Consider the following 23,400-nt stretch of genomic DNA (forward strand, 5'->3'; position numbering starts at 1 on the left):
TTTGGAGCTGACCACAACTAGCACGGGAAGGCCAAACTAAAGCAAGGGGTTTATTTTTCCCCAGGGTAAAACACAGCTCTCACTTTTCATCCCCTCATTCTCACAGCTAGACAGTGCCTCAAAAGAAAACGTAATAGGTGATTTTTGGGTATAATAGTTAACTTGTGGTGCTTTCCCTCACCTGTTTTACCTGTCACAGTGACTCTCCCCAGGCCAGAAGCTCTCAGGTCAATGTGAGGTCACGCTGTGTGAGCCAAGGCCTTGTGATGTGAGCAGACACGACCGCCCACCAAAGGCCAGATCCCTTTGCTAACAAGAGACTCACACAAGGATTTCTTTTGAAGGGTAAAAAGATGTTCATAATGGTGTAAAGAGGCTTCCTAGATCAATAATTAACTCTGAATACCCCTCAGACCAAGGTGGCAGTGCCCCCACAGTGCTGAATGCAGAAGGCAGGTAAGGTTGATGTTCTCTAAGGCACATCCAGACACAATGATTAACTACTGCAAAAGGTCCTTTATGTCTCACAGCAATTTAGTGCCTTGTAAAGGAATTGGTGCAAGATGCATTACAGCTGCTGATAGTTTCAATTAAAATTGCACAGCAAGGCTCCATTTTTGCTGGACAACTTCAGCTCCAAACTGCCAGAGAAACTTTTTCGTCGTTACCGGGTGCAACTATTATTTCATTTACAAGTAATGAACTGAATTAAATTTGAAAACTTGACTTCACCTCCTGTTTGCTTATAGTCCTCTTGCTTACAACCAACATACTGCTTTTACAAATGTTCCATACATTAAGGTACTCCTGGAAACATGCTCTGTGGCTACAGCTGGGAAATGAAAGCAGCACGCACAGTTGATTAGTATTTATTCTATCTGTATTAACTGCAGGACAAGTTGGTGTAGTTTGTCCTGCAGTAGATCACTGTACTTATGAAAAAAATATTTTACACTTTATGCCCTACTAAAGGCTTTGTTGTACTACAGACACATAGTTATGTCTAAATATCATAACACCTGCTGATTCTCAGGGCATAACACCTCAAATGCTTTCAATGAGCTTGAAATCTGTCTGAATAAAACATGTTATAACAAGTACCCTCTGTGCACAAAACAGAAGACTATGAAACCTTTTAAAGAAGAAATGTACCCAAGATTCAGAGAATACAAATACTGTTCACACAGATGTTGTTGAAATAATTTTACGTAAATAATCCACACTGGGAGAATTCATAATGTTTGAAACAAGAGCTAAACGATGGGTATTTTTATAAAGGAGCAAGGATAACACTTCTAAACCCAGAATTTGGGAATGCTGAGAGGACTTTTTGTTGAAAAACCATGATCTCCATTTATGGACATTTTGCAGGTCTCTGCTTGTTTGTATTCATGACAATACAGCTGTTCCTCCACACCTCATGCAGGCAGAGCTCCCCACAGATCCAACCTGGCTTTTATTTAAAGCAGGGAGTGGGAGCAATTCCACCAGGCTCAGCAGAGATAATCTTGGTTGAAATAAAGAAACAAAGCAAAGGAAAACCTGTTAGGAATTCAGGGATTGGCTGTGCTCGTGGAGTTCAGAACTAACAGAAATGTTAATGGGCATCCCTGTTTCCGAGGAAAAAACCCTGTGATTCCTGTAGTTTATTTGATGTTTAGCTTTCAAATATACACAGCCCAGCTTCACATCTTTCACAGCATTTTACAGCAGTAACAACTCCATTTTCAACAGGATCCAGCAAAAACGTCTTTTCGCCTCTTCCCTTAAAGAAGCATCGCTTTCCACACAAATCAGGAACTTCACTGGACTTTGCCTCTCCCAGAAGAGTTCAGCACCATGCTAACCTATCACATTTGGTTTACATTTTCAGATAAAGGCATCTCAAAAGCACAAAAAAGCCATGTAATCTTTCCTGTGAAAAATTGTGGAATTCTGATTTGCAACAAGACCCAAGTCTGAGAATTTTTTAGCATCTCCGCTCTTTTCCATTGCTTGGTGCTCTTTTCACTTGCTTAGGAATGTGCTTTTTTAACTGATGATATTTGAAAACCCACAATGCAGCCTATTATAATATTCTCCCATATGATGTAACAAGCTATTTGTAAGAATGAACTAACACATGAAAATGCAAGGGGAAAAATAACTGAGGCAGGCTCGTTTATTAATTGCAGCTGGGGTAAGGATTGGTAACATATTTTATACAATTACTGGAACAGATTTTACTTGCTTTATATATTAATGCAAAGAAACTGTTTTTTCCTAATTTGTAAGACCTTGGTGTTAACAAAAGGATTGAATTTGCATGGGTCCCTCCCAAAAGTACCACAAATGAGGTAAAGAATGACTTCTAATTGGCAATCATATTGGCTTTGTCAGCCAACAGCTCTATTCTGACCTAGTTTACAAAGTTCTTACAGCAGTTGTTATTATTTTGCTTAGAAATTAACGTGGTATTTCCTTTCCCAAATTATTTTAAAGCTGATCAGGCAGCTTCTGACCATACATATGTAACAGACCTAAACAGCTGCCAATAAACATTCAGCTTATTGAAGTAGCCTCAGCTTTAAATAAGAACTGTAGTGTGGTGCCACAGCATCCCAGCAAGGACTCTTGGAACAACCTGTCTTTCCTGGTGTTTATGGCCAAGGCACAAAGATGCACGTCCAACTCCTCTATCCTAGCTCAAAATACACCAGAGCAGCTCAGTCTGGAGCAAACAGCGTTTCTCAGGAAATGTTTTCTTTGCAAGAAAGCATTTGGCCTTCAAGCTGACAGGTAGATAAACAAAACTCCCATAAATATTTGGGTATCTTATCTAATAAGGGCATCAAGGAAAGCAGGACTCAGGAACAGGATCTGCAGTAGCTAATGAAGGCTTTCCTACCCACAACAATGCCAGAAACTCTTCCAACCTGGAGACAGCGCTGCTGTTACACTGATGTATCAGTTCTTCACTCTTCTCTAGAGACAAATTTAGGTCATAATAGTCATCCAGAGCAGCACTAACTGCTCCCTGCTGCCTGCATAGGTATTTACACGCAAGGTAATGACTTGCCTGGACATTACACAACATTTTACAGCACATTTTTCCACATTACACACAAAATCTGACTCCAGAAGATCGGGTACAGGTGCTTGGCTGGCAGACTTAACACTCCATTTCTCTCCCTGTGCCAGATTATCCTCCCAGGAATGACATGGGAACCACTGTGGTGTCGGTGACAACACACCACCACAGACTAAAGACACAGTTCTTTCTCATTCATGCTGTGAGACTCCTGTGGACGGGTAACTGGCAGGGCAGTGCTAAAAAAGGAAAACCGCTCAAGGAAATACTTTTGGATTTATGTCTAAAGTGCACAGGCCGAAAGCCAGAGCATCAACCATGGAAAAGCAGCGTTGTAGAGTCTAAGTAAGAAAAACAGCACAAAAGGGGGAGCCAGGCTGTTGCATAAGAACTGCATTTTTTCCATACCTGTTGAAACACAGAACCTCAAAAACCCTTCTTGGATGCTTAAGTGCCAGCAGTGTCCATGTGAGTCAGGATCCCAAGTGCCACTGCAGACCAGGGCCCAACACCCCAGCCCCGTGGGAAATTGGGTATCCTTTGGAAACTGCCTTTCCCTCAAAGCCCCCTGAGGTTCAGAGTGACTTTGCACCTTGTAGGAGGCACTTTGGGCCTCTCAGAACCAAACTGCTCCTGGTATTTGAAGGGTGAGCATCGCCCCAGGATGTTCTCCTGATGACTGAACCACCCCATCACCTTGTGGCAAAAACTATCACACATTGTTGGCAGTTAATGTGCAACTGAGGGTATAAAAGTAGGATAACACCACCTTCATAAGGCTGTAGGAATGTCACAAGGATGAACCACTACGAGAAACACAGTGTGGGACTTTTTTAGTATGTAAATACTGTAACAAAAATAAGATATCTGCTAATTTTACAATTCTGTCCTAGTTCATTTTATAATTAGTAATTAAATTGATGCTAAATATCAGACATGTTCTAGGTTCCTCATTAAGGCATCTCAGCTGCAGCACTTGGATTAAATAATGGATGATTCAACATAAGAGAAACTACAAGACAGAGTATCTTTACTAATTCTGACAACATTCTAGAGAAAAAAAATGACATCCAACGTTTTCTTCTGCCTCATCATGCATCGACCGTTCCTGTTTTGGGAGATTTTTGAACTTTTCTGCGTCTGGAAATCTTGTTTAATAACAATGTTTCAAAATAAATTAGATCTGCTCCCTTCTGATGATGTAGTGAACTGTCATTAACTAAGTGAAGTAGTCTGAGGGCATCAGGAACTGGCTTGGAAAAAATGTTGTCTACAGTAGGGTAATGCAATAAACAAAGAAAATTATGTATTAAAAGAATAATGCCATCCAATATCACAGGATACGATATAACTTGGATGGAAAAGGGCTAGAATTAAACCTATACCTGTTTAACTACATGTATGTGGTGCCTTTGGGTCCTGCTCCCTGCAGAAGGAATTTCCTGAGCAGCCCGAAGTAAATATTTGGCAGTTCCAATCCTCAGTTTCAGAAAACTGTTTAATTTGCCCGAACTGAAGATACGGACAAAAAGACCATTGAAATGACCACCCTGCCGTACTCCTGAAGACTCCTCCACGCACATATTGCAGAAAATAAAAGCGTGCAGCAACACACCGTCCTGGACGGACTCAAAGAATAAACGTGTAACTCAATTAGCGAGTTAATTATCCATTAATTAGCGAATTAAACCCCTCCTGAGGGACCCTGGGCCAGGGCGCCCCCTGGCGGCGCCGCCGGCGGCATAGGCGGAACTTTGGGCGCAGCTCAAGCGCAAGATCCGCGCCCAGCGCGGGCTCAGCCCCGTCCGCGCCACAGGTGGCTCCATAAAACAGCATCTTTTCAGACTTGCAGGGCACCATGAAACCATAAAACAGCGTCTCCGTTTCGTGTTCCATCAGGCCTTTAGGCACCTCCCGCACCCGCAAACACTTCACGAGTAACTCCAGAACACGTGTGCTCCGTGGGGGTGTTACGGTCCTACTTAAAACTGCCCGCACACAAATAAAACCAATGTTCCTAACACGGAGTTGAGAGCACCCGACGAAGAGCAGTTTGACTTTCAGTCGTTTCTTTAAATGACAACAAACTTTTACTAATAAATGATCGCCTCTCTTCCCTACCTGTGCTGGAGGGAGTTTCAGGCCATGTTCATGTATTTTAAGTAAAGGTGAAATATATTTAGAAACTGGGTTTTGGACAAACGCTTTATCAGATATTAATTTCAGTACAAAAGCATTCCCTTGCAAACACGCATGAGATTCCTCTGAAAAGTCTAGCTGGAAAATCTTTATAACCAATATTTTGACGACACGGTGCTTTTGGTACACTTAAGTTACCTTCGTTCCTGCAGGATTCCTTTATTTTCCAATAAAAACATTCCTCTCTAACCAATCACCTCCGACTAAGTTCATTACACGAAGAAGAAATATTCAGTAAAACAAATACAACCTCAAGTCTCCTGGCAAGAGAAAACCCTGGGTAAGGAACAGCGTCTCCGGTACGAGCGCGGATCTTACCTCTTCAACTGTCAGAGGCATGCAGATCCGGTACTCCTTCATGAGCATATTCCTGCTGCTCAGTGCGGACCGGCGAACTGGGAGAAAAGTGCGGATTTCTGCACAGAGATCACGACGAAAACCAAACACGGGGGGGAATAATCAAGCCTCTTTCTCTGTGCGCGCTTGACAATGTGTCCACAAGACAGTAGCGCAACCATCCAGGAAGGCTGACCCAGCAAGAAGAGAAACCAACACAACCGCTTCTTTCTTCCCGTCCTTCCTCCTTCACACCGCGATCATGGGAATCTCACAGACGCTCGCACCGAGATACGCTACCAAGTCTCAAACCCCCACCGCTCTCGCCCCAGCCGGAGACATCCGTCGGAAGTGCACGGAAACGCCGGGCTCTCTCTCGCGGCTGTGTCAAGACATGCCTGGGGCGGCGAAAAGAACAAACGAGCCGAAAATGTGGCTCTCGCCCCCGCCGGCAGCACGTCGGGCGGCAGGAGAGAGATGCGATGCTGAGTCCCGAGACAAAGGCTTTTTATAACGTTCCCTCTCCCGGCTGCCAAGCGCGGCTCCCACCTCCCCGCCGCAACGCGGCTGCGGCCGCCGCGGCTCCCGCTGCGCTCGGGGCGGGGGCGCGGGGGGGCAGCGGCGGACGGGCGGCCGCGGGTCCCCGCGCAGCCGCGGGCGGGCGGTGGTCACGGGCGGGCGGTATCGGCAGCGGCCCCGGCGGGGCTGGGCTGACATCAGCGGGGCGGCAGGAAGGACGGACGGAGGGAGGGAGCGAAGGAGGGAGGGGGGACCGGGCGGGCTCAGCGGGGCCGGGCCGCGGGGGCTCCGCGCTGCGCCCGCCGGAGCCTCCCGGGAGGGGGAACGGGCAGCGCCGAGCACGGAGAAACCGCGACTGTGGTTTATTCTTCCGCGAGGAGCTGTCGCGTTTTGGAAGTTTATTGCCCTGCGTGTGACCAGGCACCTTGCGAAGCGTTTGCACCCAGTGAGCCCCGGGCTCGCAGCCGCCCCCCGGTACAAAGGAAAGGACAAGCGTGCGCTCGGTGCGGACACAGCACAGGATGTGGAGGCCTCACCCATTTCCCTTCTGGTCAGCCCTTTCGTTATCAGCCAGCACATTTTGCAGCACAAATAAAACCGCCCTTTTTTTTTTTTTTGGTATCGGGTTTTTTACTTTTAGATGCCACGCAGAAAGTTCAGTGAGAAAGCGCCTCCTTCCCAGTTGAACAATAAAGCCAGAGCCGTTTCAGGAGGGCTTCCCCCCTCTGTTAGTTGCAATTTGTTACTGAAATCGGCTTTTAATATGCTCGGGGGCTGTGTTTTTCAGAGACATTTACCTGTCATTAAGTTACACTTGAAATGCACTGGAACCCAATTCTGAAACTAGCTGAGAATCCTGAACTGTTACACAACCTCAGCATTTTATGCTTAAAATGCTCATCCTGCTGTTTCTCCTGTGCTCCCAATGGCTCTAAAGCCATTCTCTGGATTGCAGAGAAGCGCTGTGACAGTAAGAGGAAAATACAAGGCACTGCACAGACAGTGGTAAAATATCCATCTGCATTTATGTATCAATTATTTGCAAAAAAAAAAAAAAAGTGATGAAATGCCGTATTTGGGACAGCTAAGGATGAATTTATGTCTACAGTGAAATGTGTGTTTCATAACAAGAAAGAGCAAAAACCCCTCAGAATTTTATTGGTTCTGGATGTACATTTCGGAGCTGTGGGTATAATTCTTAGCCCAGAGGACACAGTGCCATCTCCTGGAGCCAACTACGTCGCTTTGCCAGCCCCCTTGCAATAACGGCACAATATTTCACATCCCTGCTTTCCCAGGGAAGTGCAAACACCTACACAAAGAAATAAAAAATCTGGGAGCTCTATTAACAGTCTGCATTTTCAACTGAGGTATGAACAATGTGTTTAATGAGACTTCTGTCTCAAATGTGACACAGCCGTTTATAAATATGGAAACTGTGGCTATAATTCATGATGTTGGTACTGTATGTTCCTGAAATTCCATGCAAAATAGCCAAGACAAGGCAATACCTTGTGATTCTCACTGTGAGAAGGACGTCGAGCTGCTGGAGTGAGTCCAGAGAAAGGAATGGAGCTGGGAAAAGGTCTGGAGCACAAGTCTTGTGAGGAGCTGGCAGGGTTCAGCCTGGAGAAAAGGAGGCTCAGGGGGAACCTTCTGACTCTCTACACCTCCCTGACAGGAGGCTGTGTCCGGGTTGGGGTCAGGCTCTGCTCCCAGGGAACAAGGGCCAGGAGGAGAGGAAATGGCCTCAGGCTGCCAGGGGAGGTTTAGATTGGATACGGGGGAAAATCTCTTCACAGAAGCATTGGAACAAGCTGTCCAGGGGAGTGGGGGAGTCACCATCCCTGGAAGTGTTAAAAAAATGTGTGGATGTGGCACTTGAGGACATTGTGGTGCTGCTGGGTCGACAGTTGGACTTGATGATCTCAAAGGTCTTTTACAACCTTAACGATTGTGTGATTCTGTGATATTACTCATAGAGCAGAGTTAATCCAAATTCAGATTTAAAACATCCACTTCAGTTTTAAGTGATTTGCTGGTGGCTTCATCCATTGGGAACACTATTTCTGTGTTTCTGCTGAAAAGCAGCATAAAAACCTGAACTTCTTTACATGGGGCCTTGATGCTACCCAGTTATAGGCAAGGACACTGATTTCAACAAAACCTTGAGAAAGACTTAAACCAGTTTATCACCTATTACGTGCTTTCAACGTAAACCAAACCTTATAGCTCTGTGTACAATAACAAAGGGCAGATCTGTGGAAAGCAGTGTATCAAATCCAGAAGCTGCTTAAAATGGAAAACAAAACTACTTCCTATACCTGCAGTCACCCCAAACTCACTGCCAGAGGCACAGCTCAGTCTTGTGCTGGCTGCACATACACAAGGGATAAAAGCAGTGACCTAAGGATGTCCCTTACCACTCCCCACTGTGATGACTGTCCCCAGCCTCTCTACATGCACCATTTTCCAGGGGATATGCCAAGACAGAAAACTTCCAGCTCCCACTGGCCAGGCAGTGCCTGCCTCAATTTTGGGTCTTTGATTTCCACGAACTGGCAGAAATTACTACTCTTACCTCTGCAACACCCTCTCTTACGCTCAGTTGTGAAAATGAGACATTTTTCACTCGTCTTTCATTTCTGCCCTGAGGGGAAAAAGCCCATATGTTAAATCATGCTGAGTATGAACTCCAGATGGACTTGTGTCAGCAAAGTGTTGCTTCAGAATAAGAGACAGCAAAATCCGACCGGTTTTTTTGCGTGTTTTGCTAAGGACTTTTGAATAAGAATTTAGAGGATTTTTTAGCCGTCCAGGAAGTCTGTTTTGGAGGCAAAAGCTGCCTCCTTGTCCCCCAGCAAACCCATATAGGTAAAGGAAAACAACAGTTGCAGTATGGATTCATTCTCTTCCTCTTTCACTCGCTGTCTGAACCAAATTACTGTGTATGGGACTAAGCTCAATTAGATTAGTGTGTGACTTTCAACTTCCCTGGAAGCCATCACTCACAATCCATGAGCTGTAAAATTATACTAATATTACAGTGAGCTAAAGGAATGAGATTTTAAAAATCAAAAGCTCTGTAAAAATTTGTAAATGGCCAGTTGAGAAAGAACAACTGATACATTCTGAGTGACACGTGCATGTATTTTCAGTACTTAGGTCAATTAAAATCAGCTAACAATGATTAAGGATAATGGATAAATTGTGTTAGGGGACTTCTAAAATCAAGTTTGAGTTTGAACAGAAAGTGATTCACGGCCCACGGTCTGTGCTGTGCTAATTGGAAGGCATGCATCAGACACAGTCGCAAAATACAATATTAGAGCTCTGAATCCATTTAATTGAATTACTCTGAATTTACAACAGTTCAGCAGATGGAGGAACTCAGTCTTAATTCTGTCAACTAAAGATTTAAAACAGTTACGTCAAACACCCCTTTGGCACATTGTAGTGGTCCATGTGCAGTATAGGCTCAAAGTAACACAATGCAAAACGTAATTTTGTGGTAACTTATTCTTTCTGGGAATCTTAAATAACATCCAAAGATTCCCATGGGGGGGGGGGGGGGTCGGAACAAGATGATTTTAAGGGCCCTTCCAACCCCAACCAATTTGTGATTCTGATTCAGGGCAGTGTTTCTTTCTGAGTTGTTTGCTTGCAAACACGAGGGAGTTTTTCTGAATTTCTTCAGGGAATGAAACTTGTGTAGTGTGTGACAGTGCGTTGGGAGCTGATGGCAACCTACCTGCAGAGGCATGGTTTCAACATCTCACAGACGGGTGCGGGGGGCTTCAGATCCCCTCAGAGGGGCGGATTGAGCGGGGAATCCCCTCAGAGGGGAGTGCTTATAGGGGCAGATTCCCTCAGAGGGTCGGGGGTTTTAGATCGGCTCGGGTGGATCTCGGATCCCCTCAGAGGTGGGTGGCGATCCGTGTCCCCTCAGAGTGTTGGGGGGGGTCTCCGATCCCCTCAGGGGCTCGGGAAGTCTCGGATTCCCTCAGGGGTTCTCAGGTCCCCTCCGGGGGTCTCCGATCCGCCCACGGCTCGTGAGGGGCGGTTCCCTCAGCTGTGGCTCCGCCCCCCCCGCGGGTCCTGGCGCGCCCGGGGGTGTCCTCGGCAGCGCCTGCCTGGCGCGGCGCGGGGCCCTTCTTGGGGCTGCCCCCGGCGCGCCTGCGCGCGGGCCCGGCCGGTTCCGGTGGGCGCTGAGGCGGCGGAGCGCGGCCATGGCGGAGGGCGGCGCGGAGCGGGCCGACGGCCGCATCGTCAAGATGGAGGTGGATTACAGCGCCACCGTGGACCAGCGCCTGCCCGAGTGCGAGCGGCTGGCGCAGGTGAGGCGGGAGGCGAGCCCGGCGCGGCGGACGGGCTGAGTCATGGCGCGCTAGGCCGCGCGGGGCAGAGCTGCGGCCGCGTCCTGCCCCCCCCGGAGCGGTGCTGAGGGGGCCCAGAGAGGGACCTCCGTGCCGGGCTGGGGAAGGGGAAGAGAGGGACGGCTCCGCTGTTTCAGGGCTCTGTGGGAGCTTGGTGCCCGAGCAGAGGGTGGTGGGGCACTGAACAGGCTCCCCAGGGCAGCGATCTCGGCCCCAAGGCTGCCAGAGCTCAAGGAATGTTTGGACAACGCTGTGAGGCACAGAGTGGGCTTGTTGGGGTGACCTGTGCAGGGCCAGGAGTTGGACTTCGATGGTCCTTTGGGTCCCTTCCAACTCGGGATATTCTGTGATTCTCAGGCGGGAGGAGCTGTCGGGTGAGGGGAGGGCCTGAGTCCCTCACAAGGGGTGCAGCCCTTCCCTCTGCCCCTACCCGGGCACACGCGGGCTTGGTTGCTCATCCTGCGCCACCGCTGCCTTCCTGTGACTGGTCCCGGGTCAGGCTGGCCAGGCAGCGCTTGGCATCCCTAAACTCGGGGATGTGCGAGCCCTGAAAGGCTGGAATGCAGGGCCAGGGCAGGCTCTGGGTTGCGCTCGGCTCAGCAGCCGTGTCTGTGCCCCCGCCTGTGACCGCAGGGTGTGTTACCGGTGGGGTAGCGGTGATAGTGCACACGGTGTGACTTAAGGGCTTTTTTATAAAGGACTTGTTCTGTAGCTTGGAGATTCCTGTGCATCTCAGACCTCAGAAGAGAGTCACAGAATCAGAATGGTTTGGGTTAGAAGGGGCCTTCAAGACCATCCTGTTCCACCCCCTGCCGTGAGCAGGGACACCTTCCACTAGACCAGGTTGCTCAGAGCTTCATCCAGCCTGGCCTTGGACACTTCTAGGGATGGGGCAGCCACAGCTTCCCTGGTGTTGCAGTTTGCTGTCCCAGTAGGATGGATCTGACTCTTTATGTGCTCCAAATGCTCCACTCCATCCCTGTGTCTCGTGAAAGCTGCTGTCCTGTGCAGCAGTTGTACTTATCTTAAGGCTTAGACTGTCCTGAGATGATTGTGTGAAGAGCAGGAACAGGGGTTTTATGCCACAGGCGCAGCTCTGTGTTGGAATGGACACCATGGCCATGTTTCATCCTGCACAACAGGTAAATTCCGTGGCAGTAAGAGCACATCCCTCACAAACTGTTTGTAAAAAGATTTCAGTAGGGTAGCTACATTTTAGAAACAAATCTGATTTTCTCTGTTTTTTTACTCATTTTCTACTTCTAACCTTTTTGAGTTTTTTGCAGCCCCACCATTGCCATGGGCTGATACAAGGTCAACCATACTAAAATTTTTGCGAGGTGTTCTCTAGGAATTACAATTTAGGACTAAAAGTACACTGTGGTATCTTTAACTCCCCTAAGCAAAGGCATATATAGTTCTCACCCCCCCGCCAAAAAGGCAGGACTATTATAATTCCATGCAGTTTATACTTTGTGTAATACTCTGTAATTAAGATATGATGGATGTGGATGAAAGTAATAGTAGAACAATTTTTTCGATCGAGGTGTTTAATTGCATTTCTGTTCTCACTTAAAGCTCTGTTTTGGCCGGGGAAGAAATGAGTCTTCCACACAGCACAGTGAATGTGAGCTCACCAAACCTGTCTGGAACCTGCCAGGTTTCTCTCTCAAGGCAGACAACTTAGAGCATGTGTTGTGCAAAAATGAAACTGTACCTTTCCAGTTTATTCTTTGTGTAGAACCCTGGATTTGAAGTTGGTGCTATGTGTGTTTCCTGATAAATGAAAAATGAACGTACAGGCTGGTCTGTTGCTTTTACTTAGATGAGAATTAGAGCTGCTCTCAGTTTAAACTAAATTATGTTCTTTATTCATGGAGTTGATTCTTTGCCTGTCTTATTAGGAAGGAAGATTGCAAGAAGTCATTGAAAACCTTCTCTCCTTGGAAAAGCAAACACGGACGGTGAGTAGGACGTGGTGATTCTGGGATGTCCTACACAGCCCTTGTTCCTGTGTTAAAGTCAGGAGGGGACTTGGGAGTCTCAGTCTTGCATTTCCTTAGAAAGCAAATCACTGAGGCCAGACACAGTAATTATTGCCCTTTGTATAGGAGGAGTGCAGGTGCTGGAGGGGCTGCAGGTCTGTCCCACCTCTGACGTGCTCTTGGTTTGTTCCAGGCGTCTGACATGGTCTCCACATCCCGCATCTTGGTTGCCATAGTGAAAATGTGTTACGAAGCGAAAGACTGGGATGCTCTTAATGAAAATATTATTCTTCTATCAAAGAGGAGAAGTCAGTTAAAACAGGTGAGTTTAATCCTTTGGAACAAAGAATAAAACTCTGTTTGGAGCTGTATTATGTATCTGATTCCCCCTGCGTGTAGGGACTTTGTGGGTAAAGAGGGTGATTCATCTTTATACTCTTCTACATTCGTATTTTTCATGTTCAGATGTACATTAAACTGAATTACTGCAGTTTGTTGTGATCAGATAAGGTGTATGCTTCACATACTTCCTTTTGTAACTGTCCTACTTTGGCATTCAGTCCTGTGTGAGAAATCAGCTGTCAGGATGGCTGAAAGCACTTGCATTTAGGAAAGTGCAAAGTTTATTGCACTCTGTGTTTGCAGTGGCTTAATTAGAAGTCAACAACAGGCAATTTTAATGGCCTTGTTTTAGGAAGAAAAAGGTTACCTATCTTTCAATGTGCAGAAACATTTTATATAACATAGGAGTGTATATAAAAGCATCAGTGAGAAATAATCACCCCTCTTCCTTCCCTTCCTGAGGAATCTACAGGTGCCCTAAGGAGAAGGGGTAGTGTACACAGTTAAGAGAAGATACATCTCTCCTCAGCCATGCAGGTCTTAGGGCAAACAGAAGTTCTGCCAGTGCATGGGAGAGTCGTGTGGATTTGGCAGAGGAGGAGGAACTGCTTTTCAGGAGAGAACTGCATGCAGTGGATTATTTTGAATATCACTGGAAAAACTGAGATGAAGGAGATGACAGAACAGCAACACATTTGACCTGTAGCATCAGTCACTGGTGTCATTTTACAGCTCTTTATGAACCAAAGGAGGAGATGGATCTTGGGTGCTTTTTGTTGAAATGAGTCTCCTCACTTCGAAATGACATTATTACTTACCTGAGTGTTACAGTTTGACTCCATTTGGGAAATCTAAAACCACAGTATGTTTTTTCCTTTCTCTTTTCATACCAGGCAGTTGCTAAAATGGTCCAGCAGTGCTGCACTTACGTTGAAGAAATCACAGACTTGCCAGTCAAACTGCGCTTAATCGACACGTTGCGAATGGTGACAGAAGGAAAAGTAAGATTTTGTTTTAAGACTGAATGTCTAAAAGGTAGAATAAAAATGTTCACCTTCTTTAAAAGCGTAGCTCCTTAACATTATTTTTTTCTCTTGTTCAAGTAAGAGCAAAAGTAGTTTTTAAGTTTACCTGAGAAGCCACGTAGTGTATTTCTTTCCAAAAGACTGTGAATGTTTTCCAGCTTTGTATTTATGCTGAAACACTGGTCGTGTTTCTGTGATAATTAACACATTTCAGAATCATAAAATGCCATTTATTTTTCACTTTTTAAAGTGTTATGTATTTGAATTTCTTAGAGAAATGGGCAGGGTTTAATTTCTCCTGCACTTAGCAGGTTTATGTACAGTTATGGGAACCAGAAGGTGATACTAAAGCTTTACACCCAGTGAGTTATTTACAATGTGTTCTTCTGCTTTAAGAAAATAAACAATTCTGGAGTAAGGCAAATTTGTATCAGTGTTACAATCTTTGCCGGTTCAAAGTTAGTCTAAACTGTTAGTAATCAAGTCTTGTGGATTAATGGCTGGTTGGGAATGAGTGAAATAATGCAAAGAGTTGTACTCAGTACACGTCAATCATTAAAGTGTAGCTTCCTACCTGTTTCAATATCTTTTAACAGACAAAATATTAATACTTACTCACAGTGCACACATCCTTTTAGGTTTGCTGAAGGAATCACAGATGAATGTAGACATTATTTTGCAGATAAATTTGGTCCAAGTATCAACTATCCATAGTATATTTTCAGTGTGTATTGTGGATAGTGCCAGTGTGGAGTATGGATCTGCAACAGATTAACTGGTTGTGTGACACATCAAATACATTTCTTAGTGGGGCTGCAGGCTTAGAGTTTGCACTCTGCTTTAGAGAATTCCAGTAAAGTTTAAACTACTCCTTGTGATGTCAGATCTACGTGGAGATTGAACGCGCTCGCCTGACAAAGACTCTGGCAACAATAAAGGAGCAGAACGGGGAAGTGAAAGAAGCTGCCTCCATTCTGCAAGAGCTGCAGGTAACACCTTGGGACTCAAAATTGCATCAGCACCAGCAATTAATTCTGACTGTTCTGAGATTAGTGCTTAGAAACTGCATCAGGTACGTCTGCTGAAGTGCCTGGAATGAGATGAACTGTATTGGTGAAGGTGTAATTCAGCTGTAACTGCTTTTGTTGCTCTCATGGGTTGGGTTCCATAGAGTATTTTCTACTTGGAAAGTAGAGTTCAATTCTCTAGCTAGTGCATGGAGTTTAGTGTTAGTGGATTCCTTGGTATAAATGGGGCCCATAATTAAAATGAAATACCATTTACTCCATTTTCACCTGCTCTGTAATAGCTTTTTTGTGTTGTTTTGTTTTGGTGTGTCCCCCCTCCGAACAACTCCCACCCTTCTGGCACAGCTAAGACTTCACTTGATTTGACTTTGAGTGTTAAATAGTTACATTTTCATTTCAGGTGGAAACCTATGGTTCAATGGAAAAGAAAGAACGTGTAGAATTTATCTTGGAGCAGATGAGACTCTGTCTAGCTGTAAAAGACTATATTCGGACTCAAATTATCAGCAAAAAAATTAATACAAAGTTTTTCCAAGAAGAAAACACAGAAGTAAGTCACTGGAGGATTTCTTTTTCTCCCTCCCCAACTCCAATTTTTATCTGACTTACCTCTCTTCAGGTCCAAGTGTATTTCTGGGATCCAGTTGCATTTCCTTTACGTGTCTTAATTTGACTCTTTGATACTGTTTCAGAAACTAAAGTTGAAATACTACAACCTAATGATCCAGCTGGATCAACATGAAGGCTCCTACCTCTCCATCTGCAAGCACTACAGAGCCATTTATGACACTCCCTGTATCCAGGCTGAAAGTGAAAAGTGGCAACAGGTAAAAAACTTCACATACAAAATATCTGTATTTCCATTTCTTACCAGATTAATGTGCAGCAGATGAAATAACTCCCCAGTCTGTTCTGAGTTTGGTTTTCTTTAATGGCTGTACTAACAAATTGGCTAGTTGAAAACAGATATGATAAAAGTTGATTTCAAAAGAATATTTATGACCAGCATCTTCATTATATTGTCTTTGAAATCTCCAGAATGTCCTGTCTGTTTTGTGTAAGTGCAGAGATTATATATAGCTGTGCAAATGTGGTCTGAATGGTACAGTTGTGTGTGCAATACAGATGTCACATGTTTGGAAAGGGTTTTTTTCACATATTAAATACTAGGATTTTGGTTGACCTGTATCAATTAAAATGCATCACTGTGAGTGAGAGTTTGTTTCTGCAGATGGCAACAATTTCTTCTTAACTTAATGGGCAAACCCCACTTTTTTCTCTTAAACAGGCACTGAAGAGTGTTGTTCTTTATGTTATTCTTTCACCTTATGACAATGAACAATCTGATCTGGTGCACAGAATTAGTAGTGACAAAAAGCTAGAAGAAATCCCCAAGTATAAGTAAGTGTTTCTAATAAACAATTCTTAGATTAAAGAAAAATGTCTCTCTCTAACAGGGCAAGTGAAATCTCTTTAAGCAACTCAGAATTTAAGGGTGCCTGAAAAATACTGTAAAAATGTCATGATTGTGCAACTTGTACATGAACATAGATATCTCTTTATAAGAGAAAGATTTTTTTTTTTTTTAATTAGAAAAACAGTCTAATTTGAGCTGTCTCCTGACAGCATGAAGTATCAGAGTATATTCAAGAACAAACAATGTTAATGTTAATAAAAATAAAACATTTCAAATCATGCCTTTGATCTATCAGAAGGATGAACTAAGCCTTATTAATACAGGATTGTAATCCAACTTTACTAAACCCTTTAGAGACCTCCTAAAACTATTTACCACCATGGAGCTGATGCGGTGGAGTGCCCTAGTTGAAGAATATGGGAAAGAGTTGAGAGAAGGATCCCTTGACAGTCCTGCAACAGATGTTTTTGGGTGTACAGAGGAAGGTGAAAAGAGATGGAAAGATTTAAAGAACAGAGTTGTGGAACATGTAAGTCTGACTGTAGCTGTGTACTCAGTGCCTTGGCTAAAACTGCTTTTTGCTTCCTGTATTTTAGTAACAAAGAAAATCAGAAAAGTGGGAAGTAAAGCAGCAGATAAGGTGCCTTTTCTTTGTGTTGTGGTTCAACACTTTATTTGCTTGTATATCTTTCTGGCACAGTTGCCAGAAAAAAGAGCATATTGCACTCATATAGCATTCACATTTCAATAGAACAGAAACTTTAAAGTCTTGCTTTGTATTAAATTCATAATTGGTTGATTTCTTTTCTTAAGAATTTGCCACATAGAGATTTTCATACCTTTTATTACAAAAGAGCTGTTTGTTCACAACTCCCTCACACACCCCATGCTGGACTGCAGTTAGAACACTACAGTTCCTAATCTGCTTTTAACATGGACTTTTATATTTTTGCAGCCTGCTTCAATTATTTTTTGCACATAACCCTCTACTCTGAACACTTTTATTCCAGAATATTAGAATAATGGCTAAATATTATACCAGAATTACAATGAAGAGAATGGCACAGCTCCTGGATCTGTCTGTTGATGTAAGTGTTGCTTTGCTTCTCCTTCTTTCCTAAGGGGTGTAGAAGTGTGTGTGTAGCTGTGTTTGTGGCAAAAATGTGAGTATTCAGCAGAGGAATATTCTTGTTGATTTGATTTCATGCCTTTATGGGAGGTAGAAAAGTGTTCTTTACTCCAGGCAGAGCTCAGTTTTGTGATGTCTGTGCCCATAAGGCAAAAGCTGCCCTTAAAAACTCATTTGTATTCGAGGTCTTGTTTAAATGCTGGAGTTTCTTGTGTTTCAGTGTTAAAAAGTTCTTGTCAGTGGGTGATTAAAACCAGCTGAAGACACAGAAAGGTTTCTCACCTTTAAATGTCCCTGGTCAGAGGTGGAGGTACTTTGGGAACACAGGGGGGGAGTGGTCTTCCTGCCATCCCCCTTTGTGGCTTTTTAAAGAGAATGACACATTGTGACATATTGGTATTCTGACTGCAAATAAAAAGCTTTGCCCTGCTGCCTTTTCATTAAATCTGCTTTTCCACAAACTCATAATAACCCTTTTTTTTTCCAGTGGTCAGTAGTTCACAGGGATTTTCCTCTCCCTGGCTTGTCATGTGGCTCACTTTCATATCTGTGTAGCCAAGTACTCCAAAGTGTAGAAGTCTGTATTAAATTTTTAATTTTTAATTTCATGGGAGATAATCAGATATAGGTCAAATGGAAAAAAAAGAAGGTTTTTAAAGTGCAATATTGTTACAACTGTATTTCTGTTAGGTATAATGGAAATCTTGTTCCTGGTGCTTTCGTGCTGTCTGGGAGGAATTCTGATGCTATTAATTTGACTCAGTGCTGTTTGTCTTTCCAGGAATCGGAGGAGTTCCTGTCTAACCTAGTAGTTAATAAGACCATCTTTGCTAAAGTAGACAGGCTGGCAGGAATTATCAATTTCCAGAGGCCTAAGGACCCCAACAATATTCTCAATGACTGGTCTCACAAGCTCAACTCCCTCATGGCCCTAGTTAACAAAACCACACATCTCATTGCCAAAGAAGAGATGATCCATAACCTGCAGTAAGGTGCCTCAATAATCTCAGTGCTTTTAAAGAAGGCATTAAATCTTCATAATAGAGACTATTATTACAAGTGTGTATATGGTTTGTTTTCTCCCTGTCAAGCCTTCCTGGTCTAAAATTTAGAACATAATTCTGAAATTCCCGTTGACAATTAAGTTCCCTTGATTATTCATTCAGTTGTTAAATGTTTTTGCTACAATTGGTGAAAGAACATAATAAAACTGTATTGCCTGTATAATAATAGTCTTGTGATTTCTTTTTTTCCACGTGTACCTTTACCTGTCTAACACATAATTCTGTGGTTATTTCATTACAGGACTGTTTTTGAGGCTGTGATTGAGAAGATTTACTGTAAATAATAAAATCCTAGGGGTTTACAGTGAGGTAACTTATTGTAAAGTTAAGTCAAGATACTGTTTAAACAAAATTCTGGATGTTTATGCTTAAGAATAATGCTATTTCTTGTGATTTGGTACTACAGTTAGACTTTATTAATTAATTCTGAACTGACAGAGCAATCAATTCATGAGTAAGTACCTAAATCTTGTCTGTTTGGTGCAAGTCACTAATTTTCCCTGTTTTGTTGTTATACTTTTTAATGGCTACAATAGCAATTAATCAGTGACTTTGAAGCTTCTGCTTCTCATCATAAATGTGATACATTCAGAGAAGAAAATGCCCTATTTATTATTTGCTTTTACCTCCTGTAATGGAGGGGAGCTGTGGACTTTTCCCCCTGTCCCTGGTCTGGTTTTCTTAAGGAGGTAAAATAGCACAGATAGTATAGTAAGAATCAATGGAACTCTGCTTGAATTTGCTCTGGTTTTGAATGCTTTTTAATGCTAGCCATAACCACTCTGCTCATAGTTAATTAGGTAGAGCCTCCAATTGTAAATGATGGATTGAGATGTGTATAAATCCCATCTCTTCACAAGGACACTGAACTTCATTCAGACCAACACTCTCATCATGTGAATACCCAGGAAGTCTGGAAACCAAGCAGGGATTTCGAGTGAGGGAGGTCTGTGAAAGGACAGGAAAAGATGGAAGCCTGTGAGCAGGTTTGCATTGGAAATGCAGACTTTGGACATACTTATGGGAGATTTGGGAATGTCATTTTGGAGGCTTGTAGCTTTAAAAGCCCCAACAATCCAGCAACAAAAAAGCGGCTGAACTATCAGTGAGGGAAGGGAGAGAGAGGAGCAGCTGTTCAGAATGCACAAAATGCACAGAATGCTCAGCATCTCACTTCCTAACTTGTATTATAACTCAGTGGAACAAGTTGTGTAAAACCTTGTCACAGCCCTGCCTGAGTGTGGGATGTTCTGGTCATTGTGAGGCCTCAGTAACATAACCAGACCTGGCTCCTGCCAGGATAAGGGACAGAGGAACTTAAAACCCAGCCAATGTGCTGGAAACAGGCAATAGCCATCAGAAAGGAGAACAATGGGTCATCAGGGGAAGTGGGAACTTGCCTCTCCCTGTTCTTATCATAAACATTTTCCTTCCATTTGCAATCTGGTCTGGAATCTTCAGCCCCAAGCTTTAAAGCTTATCCACTCTGATGCTTCTGCCAGATGAGATATGTTGGGCCTGTTTCCCCAGCCAGCCCTCTTGTCCTTTTTATCCTGGAGTGGAATGGTTCAGTGTTCCTGGCCCTGCTTTCTGAGGTTCTTGCAGATTCTCCTTCCAAGAACTCCCTCTCTGGCCTGGCTCTATCCCTCCATGCTGCCTTTGCTTGTATTTAGAGCATCAGTTTGTTGGGAAAAAGGAGATGGTTTCTCCCCCCTCACAACTACTTTTTGCTGTCAGCACTGGAAAGAACTTTGGACAGTCCAGGTATCTCTTTAAAACTCGATTCAGAGGGATTATGAAGGTTCACTTTCATGCTCTGTATTCATGATCCACAGTGAATTCATGATCAGGCTTTCTGCCTTTTGATCCAAAACAGAGTTTTGTTCTCACTTAAATCACCTTGGTCTTGTTTTGGAACATACTGCCCAGGGCAGGCTCCCTCCCTACCTCTGTCCTGAGTGAGACATTCCTGCTGTGTACTGAGTGCTTGGTGCCAGAAGCAAGAATCCCTCAGGTTTCCCTCCCCACACGTCACAGTTAAAAGTTCTAAAACAAGATTGTAGAATTATAGGCTGTAGGGTAAGTCCAGCTGAGTGGAAAACAATTTGTTTAGCCTGAAGTTTGGTTTTATTTCAGGGGGGTTTTGTTTGTTTGCAGACTACTATGGATGAAATGAGTATCTTGAGTCTCTCTGGACAAGGTTGCCACATTCAGATTCCTAGGAAAAAAGCTGTGAACTTTTGGTGCTGTTTCATCTCAGGAAGGCAGATTCATGTCAGCTAGAGCTCCTTCATGGGCAATTTAAAGGTCAGCATAAAGACATTCTGGCTTCTTAAAAAAAATGTACAGGGACCGAAGATCTTTGATCTTGATAGTGTGGGATCAGACCATCACATTACTCTGACCTTTGTAGTTTCTCTCTCCTCAGTGTACCCTCAACATCCCCTGATTGCTGGTTGCTTCTCAACACTCTCATTTTGTGGATCAAAGGAGAAATACATTAGTTTGAGTATTACTTGCTCTAGAAATTGTATGTGTTTAAGGAGTTCACGTTGAAATATTACCCTTGGATAATTATGAAGTAAGATTAAAGTTGAGATCATCTGTTCATTAGAGGACTCTGGAGGAATTCCAGGGGAATTTTCCTACTGGAAAATCAAAACTTGCTACTCTTCAGCCTAATAACCAGCCATTAATGGCAGCCTAGAAACAGTCTGCTTTATTGTTTAGTAAAGCTAAGAATTACTGTTGCTATCTAACCTCAGGTCTACCACTGCCTGGTTTGTGGCAGAGGCTAAACCACTTAACTTCTGTTCGTTTCCCATGACTGGTGCTTCTGAGGGAGTTCAAAAATTTATAGAGGTCCAGTGTGCTAAGACAATAAAAACATTGCTCCTCTTGATGCAATCAGTCTGGCACTTCACTGAGAAGGGCCTCCTGTTGTTTTGTTCTCAGGGGTGAACGATCCTTTCAAGAAGCCTGGTGGGATGTTGGGCTGCAGGGTCAGGGAGGCAATTCCCTGCTGAATGTATCCTATTCTGTGCTTATTACTTTTACATGTTAATTTTTATGGGGTTTCCTGTATTAGACATCATGAGTGGGGCTGATTGAAAAATCAAGTTTTCTGTATTCAAGAAATGCCAGCTCCCAGAAAGGGGAGGGAACTCGATCAGAGAATGGAAATTGATTTTCTGAATTTCCTGTGAAAACAGAAGTCTGAGGAGAAGAAAAAAAAAGCAGCAGTGTAAGTTTCAATTAAAACAGTTTTGTTTTGAAAATGTAAAAACCAAGCTGTAGCTGTGATTCCAAGCGTGCAGCTCATGGGTGAGCCAAGACTCCAGGGCTTTCTGGCTCCCAGCTCTCCATTAGCCCTGGAGCAAGTGAGGCTTTGAGTTCCCAACTCTTCCAGAATCTGTGCCACACCTTTCAGAGCTCTGCTCAGATCTTGGCCTTGTGGCAGGGAGCTGGGCAGCTCTGAGTGGCCCCAGCTTTTCAAACTCCTGCTTTTTGGCCAGGATCCTAAATTCTCCAAGGACCTGGGCATGGCTCCTTGCTCTGCAGAACAGGGAGAGGCCCTGTGAACCAGCATAATTTACAGAATCCCGACTACAGAGTAGGGACACAGGATCTGTTAGTGCTTCTGCACAGGCATTCCTTGCAGATCTGGCCCCTGGCAGGGTGGGCTTTCTAAACTTCCAGCAGGGAAGTGCAATTTTCAGATGGGAAAGATTTTGAAATCTTAAGAAGTGTAAAGTGGAACTGAGTTTGATATTGTTGAGGTTTTTTGTTTTTTAATTTTACCATTATGACAAGTCCCTAGAAATATCACTGTTAGGCTTTTGAGGACCTGACTCCTGTCAAGTCTCATGATGCTGAGTGGGAATTCCTTGGTTTTGTTCCTATCTCCTGCTTCTCCACTGTGCCTTGGCATTCCTTACATTTCTAACATCTGCTGTTGCTTCTATTCTGCTCCCTGACTCTGTGCCCAGCTGCTCCTGGTCTCCTTGGGCAGAGGTCTAGAACTGTGAGCTCTCCTCTTGTTGTGAAATCCCATGGGTGAGCAGAGCACATGGGGATTCTGGGAACTTGAGGAGTCTGGACAATTCTGGAAATGCAAGGCAGCACTCAGAACCTAACACATCTGGTTCTGTGCCTTGCCCAGTGCTGAGGGAACCTGGCTTGTCAACTCAGCCTGTGGAGTTGGGAATGATGTGTTGGATTGCAGAGGTTGGAAGCCAAAATTGCAGCTTCCACTGGGGTAAAACAGATCAAGGAGAGAGGAAGAGATATCTCACAGAGTTCCTCCCAGAGTAGCAGCTAATGGGATATACTTAGTTCCTTAAATTATCCTTTAATACTGTATTGAAACATATCACTGAAAGCCACACAAACTCTCTTTCTTCCCATGTAGATATGTAACCAGTTCCTGGGACATCCTGTTACAGCAGCACAGGAGACAGAGAAGTGGCTCTGAAACCAAATTTAGTTTATTAAGGCCTTTTGGATTTGGGATCTCATCCCTCAAGCCAGTTGCTGTAGGATTCTCACTTTGAGCAGCATTTCCCAGGTTAACGAGCACTTGGAGCCCCAATTTGTTTTGGACTAACAGTCCTCATCTTTCTATCTGGTAACAAAGACTTTGAAAGAGCTTGGAGGGGGCACCACATGGAAACAGGAGAGTTATTCCAACCTTGCAGTGCTTGGACAGAGCAGTGCTTGGCAGCCACTCTCTAGGAGCTGCTGGCTCCCTGTCCAGCCTCTGGCATGTCCACTGAGAGTTTATTCAATACCATTAACCAGTCCACAAAATAGGGTAAAACCTCCTTCATCTGGGGGCTGAGAGGGTTAATTTAAGTACCAAGATCATAAAAAGCAGTAGGTGCAAGGGCAGAGGCTCCACATTACATGTT

General features: G+C 44.0%; 2 protein-coding genes across 4 annotated transcripts in view; one reads left to right on the forward strand and one right to left on the reverse strand.

Moving 5' to 3' along the window:
* Positions 1–6,242, reverse strand: part of PITPNC1 (phosphatidylinositol transfer protein cytoplasmic 1) — a 78,000-nt gene extending 71,758 nt beyond the window's left edge. The window contains exon 1 of one of the 2 annotated variants that reach the window (XM_032706562.1): positions 5,588–6,242. In XM_032706562.1, the coding sequence (XP_032562453.1) occupies positions 5,588–5,635 (48 nt within the window). In that variant the 5' untranslated portion in view covers positions 5,636–6,242. The remainder of the gene's footprint in view (positions 1–5,587) is intronic. The other variant, XM_032706563.1, reaches the window with a different exon arrangement.
* A 4,057-nt stretch (positions 6,243–10,299) lies between these two features.
* On the forward strand, positions 10,300–18,653 carry PSMD12 (proteasome 26S subunit, non-ATPase 12). Of its 2 annotated transcripts, none has more exons than XM_032706556.1 (11): positions 10,300–10,461; positions 12,405–12,464; positions 12,679–12,807; positions 13,721–13,828; positions 14,737–14,841; positions 15,281–15,430; positions 15,573–15,707; positions 16,169–16,281; positions 16,652–16,826; positions 17,308–17,385; positions 18,208–18,653. In XM_032706556.1, the coding sequence occupies exons 1-11, from the start codon at positions 10,354–10,356 to the stop codon at positions 18,415–18,417; spliced, it is 1,371 nt and encodes a 456-aa protein (XP_032562447.1). In that variant the 5' UTR covers positions 10,300–10,353; the 3' UTR covers positions 18,418–18,653. The 2 variants fall into 2 exon arrangements, 1 of the variants encoding a protein (XP_032562447.1); XR_004360280.1 differs by having other exon boundaries at positions 10,309–10,461; positions 17,253–17,385.
* The last annotated feature ends 4,747 nt before the right edge of the window (positions 18,654–23,400 follow it).

Source organism: Chiroxiphia lanceolata, chromosome 19, assembly GCF_009829145.1.
Source record: "Chiroxiphia lanceolata isolate bChiLan1 chromosome 19, bChiLan1.pri, whole genome shotgun sequence".
NCBI classification, from domain to species: domain Eukaryota; kingdom Metazoa; phylum Chordata; class Aves; order Passeriformes; family Pipridae; genus Chiroxiphia; species Chiroxiphia lanceolata.